This window comes from Cebus imitator, unplaced genomic scaffold (genome assembly GCF_001604975.1).
Source record: "Cebus imitator isolate Cc_AM_T3 unplaced genomic scaffold, Cebus_imitator-1.0 Scaffold205, whole genome shotgun sequence".
Classification (NCBI taxonomy): Eukaryota; Metazoa; Chordata; class Mammalia; order Primates; family Cebidae; genus Cebus; species Cebus imitator.
Genome location: NW_016107520.1, coordinates 1,851,738 through 1,864,472, shown reverse-complemented (window position 1 = coordinate 1,864,472; position 12,735 = coordinate 1,851,738). Strand labels below are relative to the sequence as shown.

General features: G+C 32.7%; 1 protein-coding gene across 3 annotated transcripts in view; it reads right to left on the bottom strand.

Moving 5' to 3' along the window:
- Positions 1 to 2,187: 2,187 nt before the first annotated feature.
- Positions 2,188 to 12,735, bottom strand: part of LMBRD2 (LMBR1 domain containing 2) — a 47,654-nt gene continuing 37,106 nt past the window's right edge. Inside the window, exons 12-16 of one of the 3 annotated variants that reach the window (XM_017548261.2) lie at positions 10,875 to 10,978; positions 9,356 to 9,402; positions 7,972 to 8,077; positions 4,595 to 4,724; positions 2,188 to 3,626 (exon numbers count right to left, since the gene is read on the bottom strand). In XM_017548261.2, the coding sequence (XP_017403750.1) occupies positions 3,566 to 3,626; positions 4,595 to 4,724; positions 7,972 to 8,077; positions 9,356 to 9,402; positions 10,875 to 10,978 (448 nt within the window). In that variant the 3' untranslated portion in view covers positions 2,188 to 3,565. The remainder of the gene's footprint in view (positions 3,627 to 4,594; positions 4,725 to 7,971; positions 8,078 to 9,355; positions 9,403 to 10,874; positions 10,979 to 12,735) is intronic. The other 2 variants (XM_017548260.2, XM_017548259.2) reach the window with 2 other exon arrangements.

The following is a 12,735-nucleotide window of genomic DNA, read 5'->3' as shown; positions in this document are numbered from 1 at the left end:
TTTTTCTCTAATATGGTAATCAGTACATCATCAAGAATGTTCCCTAAACCTATTAATGCTATAAAAATGAGGTTACTGAACATAAACTAAATTTCTCCATTAATATGCTAAAATATACTTTTAAAAAAACACACACATTGATTTTCCTATGCTAATTTACTTTGGGCATACATCCAGCTTAAATTTCAGAACTGATCACCTAATCAAATAGTAATCCAAAAAAAATCAACTAGCAGAATTTTTTTGAATGTCTGGATTGTCAAATTTTCTGATCTATTCTTTATAAAGGGAAAACTCTTGAATCTTTTGATTTAGTTCTTACCATTTTTGTAAAATGAGGGCCTCTTATGCAATGAGATTATTCAAAAGCCCTTGTATTCATTTGGTAAGAGAGCAAATTTTAATAATTAAACTTATATTTTCTTTTGTTTTTTACAAAATTCTCTATTGATAACAAGTTATTTATGTTGTAAATGAAGTTAATTAGTAATTTAAAGATGATTCATGAAATTAATAGATTATTATTATTTTCTGCAATAGTTATTCTGAATTACTGGCTTACTGAAATTCTTACCTAATAACTATTTACAAAATAATTTGAAAATTTTTAAACAGATATTTATTATCGAGTATTAAAGTCATCAAAAATTACTGAAAATAAGAAATGTACTTTGCGGCTGGGTGCGGTTGCTCACACCTGTAATCCCAGTACGTTGGGAAACCAAGGCGGGCGGATTCCCTGAGGTCAAGAGATTTAGGCCGTCCTAGCCAACATGGTGAAACCCCATTTCTACTGAAAATACAAAAATTAGCTGGGCGTGGTGGTGTGCGCCAGTAGTCCCAACTACTTGGGAGGCTGAGGCAGGAGAATTACTTGAAACCGACAGGCAGAGATTGCAATGAGCTGAGATTGCACCACTGCACTCTAGCCTGGTGACAGAGGGAGACTCCATAAAAAAAAAAAAAAAAAAAAAAAAGAAAAAGAAAAGAAAGAGAAATTTACTTTGCATGTAAAGTACATGAATTTAGTAGTACTATTTTACAGTAGATGTCACTAAATTTTAATAAGCTTCTCAAAACAGAAAACTTGTACCCACTACAGTTTTTTACACAAGGTGGCTTAACAAATATTAACTTGGCTCCCCAGCAATAAACTCAGTCTTCAGGGGTCAAGTCATTGCCTTCTGAATTTGAATTTATCCAACAAAATAACACTTTCATATGATCATATATAACATTCTGTAAGATAAATTCTGCTTAAAAAGTTGAATAATCTGAATCACTGAAACAACAAAATGTTATTTTAAATATAATGTGAAAGTCATAGAGGAATCTATACTGTTTGTGAAGTATATGCATATATATACTTCAATTATTATAAACATAAAAAATTTAATACTAAAGGAAAGTGGTAACATTACCTTATACATTCCTACCAATTTATCTTAGGGCATTATAAAAGTTATAAAAGTAATTGGTTAATTTCTTTGCCTTTTCTGCTTCTATTTCAATAACAGCATCTGAATTTCATGACAAACCTGATGAGAAACCACATTATACTTAAGAAATGATTCCAAAGTAAACCCAAAGACTAAATAAAACAAAACTACTTTCACAGGACTTTTGATGAATTGGTCCAAAAAGCATTTTGGCTTTAGGGACTTGTAAGCTTTTCTGTAATAACAAGAAACTAGACCCCTTTCTGCGATGATCATTTCTCCCATCTAATATTTTCAAGTATCACTAGGAAAAACAGCACAATTCTAAACTGCAGTACATAAACACCAACTCGACTTCCTTGTGATAGCTTTGTAAGGTAGCAGGTAAATAGCAAGTATCATCTTCATTCTGCAAATGAAGGTGCAGAATGAAGCTCTTGAAGCACTGAAAAGCTACATGATTTGCCCAAGGTATTCAATGAGTCAATCATGAAATTACAAACCCAGCATCAAATTATCTCTGCTCCTGGCATATTGCTCTCTGACCACACTTCACATTAAAAGACTGTATGTATGTGTCCTCACGTGTAGTCTATATGGCCTTCAATTCAGAGTAAGTCTATCCACTGATAATTATTTTTAAAGGGATCTAATCTCAAAGATCACAAAAACTCAAAGATCAAAGTTTTCAGATAATGAGAATTATGCCGTATTCCTTTCAATATCTATATGGAGCTATGCTTTTTTAAAAAACTTACGTGATAATATATATTAAAGAGAAAAATAAAAAGTTTCTATGTATGTCTTGGAGAAAGATTAACTTCAAGTTAGGGGAACCATACAATTCATTTCCAAACTGGGATACTTGAGGGTGAAACTGAGCACTAGTAATAAACAGGATACTAGGTGTTACACTGAGATTGTATTAGGCAAGCTGACGTATGGTCACCTAATGTAGCATGGATTCAGTAAGAGTTGCAAATATTCTAGGAACATAAGAAACCCTCTGCAAGCATGCTATAATCAAACATGTTCACTTTGCAATAAAACATTAGTGCTTTAAAATATAATACATAAATTTAGCTTAAACACAAAGGTTAAAAAACAATCTATTTAATAAGAATGTTTAACCAACAAGTTATTATACATTTCCCTTCTAATATAGTTTTGTTTTATATAAACCACAAATTATCAGTAATAACAGTAAATGGATTCACTTTTTACCTTTGACTAGCCAAATTTTTTCTCAAAAAGTATAAACAGGTACCTTTAAATATTAAAGAATTTTGTTGGACTCTTTGACTGCTAAAAAAGAAAAACTATTTTCCACTAATGCCTAGAATTTATCCTTGAATGGCAAGATTTAAATCAATATGTTAAATGATAAATGTGAACATAGCTTTCTGAAATGAAAACTTTTTATAAAGCAATACCAGAAGCATAAAAAAACCCAGTTACGACAAAGATTGAAGGAATATTATATCACCTGATTACAGTATACATGCTAAATACACACTTATCAGTTGAAGTATAATCTTAATCTTATACATGCAAAAATCCCCCACTACTTTGCAAACAGATTTGAAAAAGTACTTTTTACATTCAGTTATGTCTAGTAAGTAAGCCTTGTTTTTAAGATACGAGTTTTACAAATACAGTTATTATTTAAGGTCTCCACTCACTTACATTTTTTTGGGAAATACAAGTTGAATATAGTTTTTAGAAATAACAAAAAGGTAACAATAAAACTGTATAATATTATTTAGTATGACTTATGGCTTCCTTGAATCTTTAACTCTCCCAAAAAAAAAAATTAAACTGAAACAAACTGAACTGTATGTTCTTAACATATGTTGAGCTTTTAAACAATTCTTCCACTGTAACTGTACTTCTAAGGCAGATGCTTAGGAAATGATATGTAATAAATCTTGTTGGAAAAGATGATATTGTATTCAATGAACATTAAACTATTATTTCTCTAAGATATAATTAATTCTCAGAGCTTTTTTTGTTATCTTGACACTTTTTACTGAGCGTATAGAGGAAATTCTAGGGTACACAGATGTTCAACAAGACCGATCTGATGTGTTGACCTTGGTTAGTGGTCCCACAAACTTTTTCAGACTTTAAACATCATTAAATATGTCACTGCGAGACATTGAGAGATATCGTCCACCAGGCTGATACCTAAAAGGTGAACATAAAGAAATAATCTGAAGGGTCAAAAATAATAAAGGAAGAGACAAAACCAAGAATACATTAAAAGGAAGTGGCCACATAATTTGTAAGCACTGTAAAATCTAGTCAGTAGCTGAAAGTAGAAACTTACCCTCCAATTACATTTTCCAAAAGGACTTAATTATAAATCAACCACCAATTGTTTTAGAGCCTAGAATATATGCATGACAGAGTGAGAGATGTAAAAAGAAGGGGTGGGGATGTAAGACACATCTGGGAGATTAATCAATTTAATAACCACTCTCAATTGTTGCATATAAATATAACCTAGGTTTTTACTGCATATAGGCAATACTATAGTAAACATTTTCATGCACATGATATTTTGCTTTTATTTAATTATATCCTCATAGCACAATGGCTGAAAGTACAGACTCTGTAGCCAGAGTACTGGGGTTTGAATGCCTGACTTGCCATTTACAAGTTGTGTGACTCTAGGCAGTTTACTGAGCCTCTCTGGACTTAAATCCAATTGAATTTGCAACCATGCAATTACAATATTTTTGTTAAAGAGCTTAGAATAGTTCTGGCATCTAGACACTGCGATGCAGCAGTTAATAAATATAATAAAATTTCACAAATGGCACAGTCAGAAATAGGCATATAAATATTGTCCCCATCCTTTGCTATATATTTCAATTATTTATACTTTTTTATTTATAATAACACTAGTATTGTGTGGAGATAACGATTTCATTTACTGCTACTGGATAATAATTTTTAAAATATAAAAGCATTAAAAAGTCTAAAAAGGTATCAAAGATTACTTAATATTTTTTATTATTAGAGAAAATGAACATTTTTCTTTACTTATAACTTGTTTACTTTTACCTTTACTCACTTGTTTTCAACCTTGTCAATAAGTTATCAAAATTGCAGAGGAATGCTAGAGCTAAAATGTCACAGCCAGAACTTACCTTCCTGATTCAGATTCAAGAGGATCATCAGTGAATGTTTCTGCATTAAAATCCAAAGGTTCTGCATCTTGGAGAAGTTCTATCCGGTCCCTTTCAGTCCTGTTATTAGCCCTGGTATATTTGAACGCAGCTGCAAAGGAAGGAGGAAAAATGTCTACTTCCCTACTGTCTTTTAATTTATGCGTCATAGTCTATGGAGCTACAGAGAGAAAAATCAAAATTCCAAGGAATCTGAATTTTCATTGTGAAGACAAAGAACATAAGATAACTACATGTTTACTTAAAATCAGATTAAAATTATAAGCAGTATGATAGAATATAGCAAGGAAAAGCAGATACAGTGCAAACATTTTAATAATATAACTCAGAATTAACATGTAACTATGGTATCACAATGGAGAAACTGTTCATTAACAACAGTAGTTTGAGTTGGTTTTATAGTTAACTTCATTTCTTGGCTAGGACTTTAAGGTGTAATCAGCTCAAACTCTTAAAAAAAGGTGTCAGTCTTTTTACCATAAGGCAAGAGTATGGGTAGCACTAGCCAACAGAAATAGAATGCATGCCGACATTTAATTAGAAATTTTCTAGTAGCTATGTTAAAAAGTAAAAAGAAACAAATGAAATTAATTTTAATATATTTAACACAATATATCAAAAATATTATCATTTCAATATGTTGCAACTGCTCAATAGTTACACGTGGCTAATGATTATCATACCAGACAGCAGATATAGAAAACTAACTCTCCTTTCTCTATGTGGATGTCAATTTCTTTATAAACAAACCAAATTTTCACAATGTTGTCCAGAAGAGTCCAAGTAGCTTTACAATAGCTTTATGATACAGTTCTTTCTGAAAACTTAAGGCAAGCCAATTCTATCACATTTTTATATTTCTGTAAGCTTGGACTTTGTCCTAAATGCAAGTCTCTTCATCTTTTCTCTCACTCATTCGGCAAATTGCAATTGCCCAATACATGCAAGATTCTCTCTAATTTATCATCCTATAGCTTTGTGACTCCTCTTCTCCTAAGCGTTGCCAGAGCTTTCCATTCTGTAAACTTCCTTCCACTCTATGGTAAGCAAGTGTCCAAATCCCTTTACGGAATCCTCACTATTTCCCAGGTTTAACTAAAGCTTTAGCTCCTTCCTATTTATTCTACCCTGAAGTCCTTCAAATAAATCCTTTTCTTGTCATCTCCAGGACCACTGCCTTATTTTAGACCCTAATCATTTCTTGACTGCATCACCAAAACAGTCTCTTAAATGGTTTCTACGTCTCACTTCCCTAAAAATTATGCTTTATACTGCCATCAAATTCATCTTTCGAAACAAAAAATCTTACCATACTTCTTCCCAGATTGAAATCTTACCATTAGGTCAAAATCCAAACTTTTTTTTGAGATGGAGTCTTGCTCTGTCACCCAGTCTGGAGTGCAGCAACGCAATCTTGGCTCACTGCAACCTCTGCCTCCTGGGTTAAAGAGATTCTCCTGTCTCAGCCTCCTGAGTAGCTGGGATTACAGGTGCCTGCTACCATGCCCGGCTACTTTTAGTATTTTTACTAGAGATGGGGTTTCACCATATTGCCCAGGCTATTCTCAAACTCCTGACCTCAGGTGATCCGCCCACCTCAGCCTCACAGGTGTGAGCCACCACGCCTGGCCCCAAATCCAAACTTTAGAGCATGACAATATCTGTTCCCCAAGCAGCTCTGGGGTCTCCTCTCTTGTTACCCTTCCTATGCTTAGGCTTTAGTTGCAGAGAAAAACATACATTTTCCCAAAGGTTCTCTTATGACACAGCATCCTGTACTTAGTCTCCCTTCTAATTAAAATACTCTTCACCTGGCTAAGTACTATTCATTTCTAAATACCCAGCTAAGCATGTCCTTATTACAGAAATATTTCTTCATTATAAAAACTTTTTCCTAAGATAAGCCCTCTTTTTCCATTCACCAAGCTGAATTCCTTCTGCATCAGGTGTGCATCTTTCCATCAGAGCTGTCAATGAGAAGTCTACAATATCATACATAGTCTGTAATTAAAATATTTTTAACATTTCCATTTAGCTCTTTTGTATAGTTTCCATCTCTCTGGTGAAATTCCCATCTGTTCATGCACATTGTCCAAGTTTTCTATCAGATTATTTAACATACTAATTGGTTATTTTAAAGTCACTGCACTGTCTGATAATTTTAACATGTGAGCCACCTCTAGGTCTGGTATGCTCAGTATTTTATATTTTGAAAATGGCTCATATTATCTTACTTTCTTGTATTTCTCATAATTTTGGGTTAAAAGCCATACATTATGTGTAAAGAAAGAAAAAAATGTAGAGAAATCAAAGTTTTATGCCCAAATTGGGCACACCTCTTCTATTAGATCATCACTGTTGAGAGCTGATGTAGTTGATCCGAGTTTGGACTTGGTTATTGCTTTAGTTTCTTTAAGTCCCCACAGACTTCACATTTCTCTAGTGATGAAATGCTATGACCTTGTACTTAGTAGGGCCTCAAGTGCCAGATGGTTCCTCTCAGTATTCTTTTTCCACTCTTAGATTTCAGTAGTCCTTCCATGGATATTCCACAGAGGGAGTCTTCTCCATGTTTCTATTCCTCATCCATTGGTACTCAGTGCGAAACTCATAGCTGAGTGGGAGAGGGTGCTCAGTTTTTCCTCCCCCATCCTCAGTCTTAAATCCTGTGCACTAAAGCCTCACTGGTGGGACTCTTTCAGCAATCTTACATCTCTCCCCAAAACAACCTCTTCCTTCTACTCAGCTCAAGGTCCTGGGCAAAAGCTGGTTTCTTGGTACCTCCTAAATAGCTTCTGCCTCATGTCAGTGTGGGATCAGTGATTCAGGAAGGCTTCCTAACCCACCTGATGGCAGATGACTTCTGTCTGTTATCAGTCCCTCACTCAGTTATAACATCCTGAGGACAAGAAATATATCTTCTTTGTATTGCTGTATACCTGGAAATATACCTAACTTATATGGGTCAGTCAATAAATTATTATAAAAATGATCGAATAACCTACACCTACTAATAGGAAAGAAAAACATCAAGGTAAATGGTAGAAATAAATACCTGCCTAGAAAATACCTGGGATGAGTGCTTACATTATGTAGGGTTAGTATACTTACAACTATTCATTTGATGCCACAGTTTCTCCTTTCCCCACCAGAGTATATATTTGAACTACCCTTCCTTCTATATATTGAGAAATGTTAAAAAAAAAAAAAAAAGTCACTGCAAACACACATTTATAATTCTACAAAGGCATTACTGGATGAGTATTCTAACACTCAATCTCTATGCAAGCAAGCATAAGAAAACACTTTCCAAGTGAACTAGAAGATAAACTACTTACACCGGTTGGTATTAACATCTGAAAAGTTTGACTCTTTTTGGTCAGTATGAATATTTCTGTTCCTAGTAGAATCTTCTCTAGTGTGTCCATAACGTTCTTTCCATTCCTAGAAAAGAAACACAAGTAAATATATAATAAGAGAACAGAAAATAATTCATTAATGTCAAGAGATGATGTATGCAATATAACTTAATTATTTTCATCAGAAATTCATTAGCAATCAATATAATTATCCTAGCATCTTTAAAAGTCATAGGTCAATGTTTTCATTTTTCCATGATTTATTGAAGTCAGTCTCTATAAACTTTTACAAATGACATAGAGACATTCTGCTAACTTTGATTTTTACTCATCTATCTAAAATGTAAAACAATATTACTATGACAAGTTTGCCTTGACCATACAAAAGTTATGAGAACCCATAATGACTAATAGATGTTAACAAAATTTTCTTTCACTCAAATAAACTACAAATATTAAAGAGCTAAAACATCAACAGAAAAGTTGTATACATAGTCTATGACTCACATGGCATTATGAGTTATCCTAAATGCAGTAAAACCATATTAACTAGATTCTACTCATTAAATTCTTAGAATTGAAAGGGACATCAGAAATCACATAAGGCAACTTTCCATGCAGTGCGGGGTCCCATTCTAAAACCTCCTTGCCAGATGCATTTTGGCTCTCTGACTAGACAGCATGTAATTTTCTATGTCTGAGAAGCCTATTGCAATTCTGGTAAATTGCATAAATTAGAACTTCTCATAGAGAGGAGAAATCTATCTCTAGTAACTTCTACTCTTTGGTTCTAGTTCTGCCTTCTAAAATAAAGAAGATACACATATTTGAAGATACACAAAGACAACTATAAAGTTTCCTGTTAGTCTTTGCCAGTATATATACCCATTTGTTAAAAATGTGTGGTAATTATAATTAGATTTTACTCATTTTTTGCCTTTTCACTTTCTAGGTTAGTTTATCTCAGAAAATGGAGGCTTAAAGAAAAAATAAGGAGGAATAAAATTAATGTCACATCATTAAAAAAGAGAAACAATTTTAAAGCAATCAAAGTCACTTTAACAGCAAGAATATATGTATTTATTTATTCATTCAACAAATATTCATTGAGCAGCTACTTTAGGCAAGAAGCGCTCGATACTAAATAGGAAGTAATTTATTACTAATGACTTTTAGAACAGGTCTGTCAGGATACTTAGTGTGCACACCTGAAAGTATTAAAATTCCCTTTCTTTAAAAATACATATTTTAACATTTTCCCACTTTTTTCTATCTTTAGCTAATTATTCCAAATTAATAATATTCTTAAGAAATTTTATTTCAAAATAATCTTCAGATTACAGAAAATTAATACTGTACTTACTCTTCTTCGATTCTCACCTTCTTCTTGCCTTTGTTTTTTTCTCTTCTCTAAACACAGAAAAATAGTGTCAAATATGGCATAACATGGTTTAATCAGACATAGTGTAACTGAACTAAAGATATCAAATTATGTGATATTTATTTTAAATTACCACAAAATCAGATGTTATAGATTATTGCTGGAAAGAATTTTGAGAAGTTACCTCACTCAATAAACAGTGAATGCCTTCTCTATTTTTGTTGGAGATGGCCCTGTAGTCTCTGTTTAAATAACTTTAGGGAAGAAAGAGTTCTTTTTCACAATGAAATTTGTTTCTTTGTAAATCATATTCTCTTTTATTGCTGTCTTCTAAGTTAAGTTCATACTTCTTTTCTTTCTGTATGAGTCTTTTTCTATGTTACTCTCTTTAGGTTACAAACATGGTGTTTTTCACTTTTTTCCCATAGGATACACTCTACAGACTCAAAATTCTAGCTGTCCTTCTCTAAATACTTTCTAATTTATCAGTCTTATTCTTTAAAATCTTACCTAGGACTGGAGGTGCTATGTCATATGAGGTCTAACAGGAGAACATGTGAAGGCTACACTAGATTATTTTGGAGCTGTAATACATTTTGGCTTACATTCAACTCATAATTACACAAAAGCCCCAGACTCAAGTAGGGAGAATGTCTAAGAACCAAAGTCCCAAAAGTCAAGACTTTTTTCCCTCCATGGTACTATCACTTTCAACATCAACAAATTTAATACACTTAGTTTTGTGATGTGATTCTACTAGCGTGCCATGTATTCTAACAGGCTGTTAATGATCATCACATTCTAAAAAAGTAGCTTTTGCCTGAATGATCTTCTATGCAGTATCAAACTGATCATTCTTTAAATTAATGAGCTTTATAGTTGTACAGAACTTGGCAAATATGTTTCAAGGTAAACATGAAAATGATTCCAAGACCATACAAGGGTGTTATCGAGCTGAAAACCTACTAATATTTAAGCTTCAGAATTTCTTTTTTTTTTTGAGATGGAGTTGCTTTTATCTCCCAGGCTGGAGTGCAATGGCACGATCCCGGCACACCTCAACCTCCACCTCTAGGTTCAAGTGATTCTCCTGCCTCAGCCTCCCGAGTAGCTGGGATTACAGGCATGTACCACCATACCTGGCTAATTTTGTATTTTTAGTAGAGACAGGGTGTCTCCATGTTGGTCAGGCTGGTCTCAAACTCTGACCTCAGGTGGTCCACCTACCTCAGCCTCCCAAAGTGCTGGGATTACAGGTGTGAGCCACCACGCCCAGCCTTAAGTTTCAGAATTTCTTAAAGACAGATAAAATAATTATTTATGTTTACAAATTATTTTTGCTAGGAAGGCTATATGTACATTTTTAGCTAAAAATTTGCATTAGTTTATAATTTTTTAGGATAGAGTACAAATTATTCACAAACTATACAAATATTAATTTTGTATTTTGAGCTTAGCTCTTAGTATTTTCCCTTCATTTATTTTAAAAGACAAATCTTACCTTTTCTGATTAATTCTTTTCCTTCATTAACTAAGTCTGATGTCATATCATCATCTCCCATAAACTGCTGGAAACCAAGCAGATTCAAACAACGGGTTCCCAAACTAATAAAAGCAGATTTTTTAAAAAGACAAGCATTATTTCACATTGTAAGTATTTAGATGAATTATTCTTTAGCATTCTCACTCCCAAAGAAGACTATGCTTCATTATCTGTTATCATATAGTTATCTATAGTCACATCTGACATGTTTCAGGAAGTACCACTTATCTCCCTTTCTAAGAAGCGTATGCCCTGTACTTCACTGATTAGGGTATGCACTATATTCAGGTTTCTTATAGATGTCACTTAAGTTATCGGCATACCTTCAGAAAACAATTATACCAAGACAATAAAATGATAACTATAATAATGTAAGAACAACTTTTTTCCTCTGATCTAGTTAACCATTTAAATAGCTTTTCTATACCATAAATTGATTACTATATCTTATCTGAAGACTATTACATTGCATCTTATTTGCTATTTACTTTAAATTTGATTGTTGTACAAGACAATCATACTGAAAATATGGAAAACAAGGAAGGAAATGATAGGTGAACAGGCAGGATTAATATTTGTTAAGATCCAACTATACATCAGACAATTTACAGATGCCTTCTTATTTAATTTTTACTATCATTCTAAGAGATAAATATCACTTTACAGATGAGAAAATAGGCCTAAGTGGTTAATACTTTGCTAAAGATCACTTAATAAATGACATATCTTATCCCAGCCAAAACACAAATCAAGCAGCTTTTTAAAATTATATTAGTTCTCAAATTTTTTCAATGATGTACTTCTACGCAGAGGGAGGCAAAGGGAGGAGGAGAAAGTGGTGAAGGAGAGAAAGAGAGACAAAGGAAAAACAGAAAAGCAATTTAGAAAAAGTGAAGCTCTCCATTCCATTTTGCAGTCAAAATGTATAAATATTTAGCTAATCCATAATATATCTACTTGTTTCATTCATATAAAAATGTTTTTTATGTATTACCATTGGGTAAAATTGGGGTTTTGTAGATGATCATGTTAATTCTCTGACTTCAAATATTTCCTTACCATCTTCATATCCTTACGGGAGTACTAAACTCCCAGATGAGAAGCCCAGAATTAGATCATCCTCTTTGTGAAGGTTTTATCTTTGTCTAAAGTGTCAGGAAACAATATTATACTCTCTAAGCAGGTAAGTCTGGATATTCACTTTGGGTGTGGCTGTATTGCTGATAGTGTGGAAATCAGTCTCATTATGGCAGCATTTCAAATGAAAATGAACTTATAAAATCAACCTATCATTGAGATGTCAGTAAGGCATTGTTTCATGTATTTCTATAACATAACATCTGTTTTCTGAGTTAATCTGAAAATTAAAAAATACAATCTTTTTTTTCTCCTAAAGATAAAATAGAACTGAAAGTTTATCCAATTAACTCTAGAAAGACTTTTAATGATATTTAAGTTTAACAATTTTCCTTTCAGACATAGTGATTCCTTATAGCTAAGATTTTATAGTTGACAGAGCACTATTCTACCCCATATCACTTGATCTATATAACCATCTAATAAGGTAAAAAGAAACGCTAATCTTGCCAACATAACTGCTAACATTAAAAAATCATTTTACATTACAAGTTCTTAATGTTCTATTTTATAAACTTTTCAAATGAGTAAGAACGTAATAAAAACTTAGTTTCAGAAACACAAAGTATGACTAATCTCTTCTTTTAATACATCATTTTCATACTGTAGATTTGTTACTATCTTCTCCACCTTAAAGAAAACATTTAAAATATTAGATTTGATATTATTGATCAGTTCATAT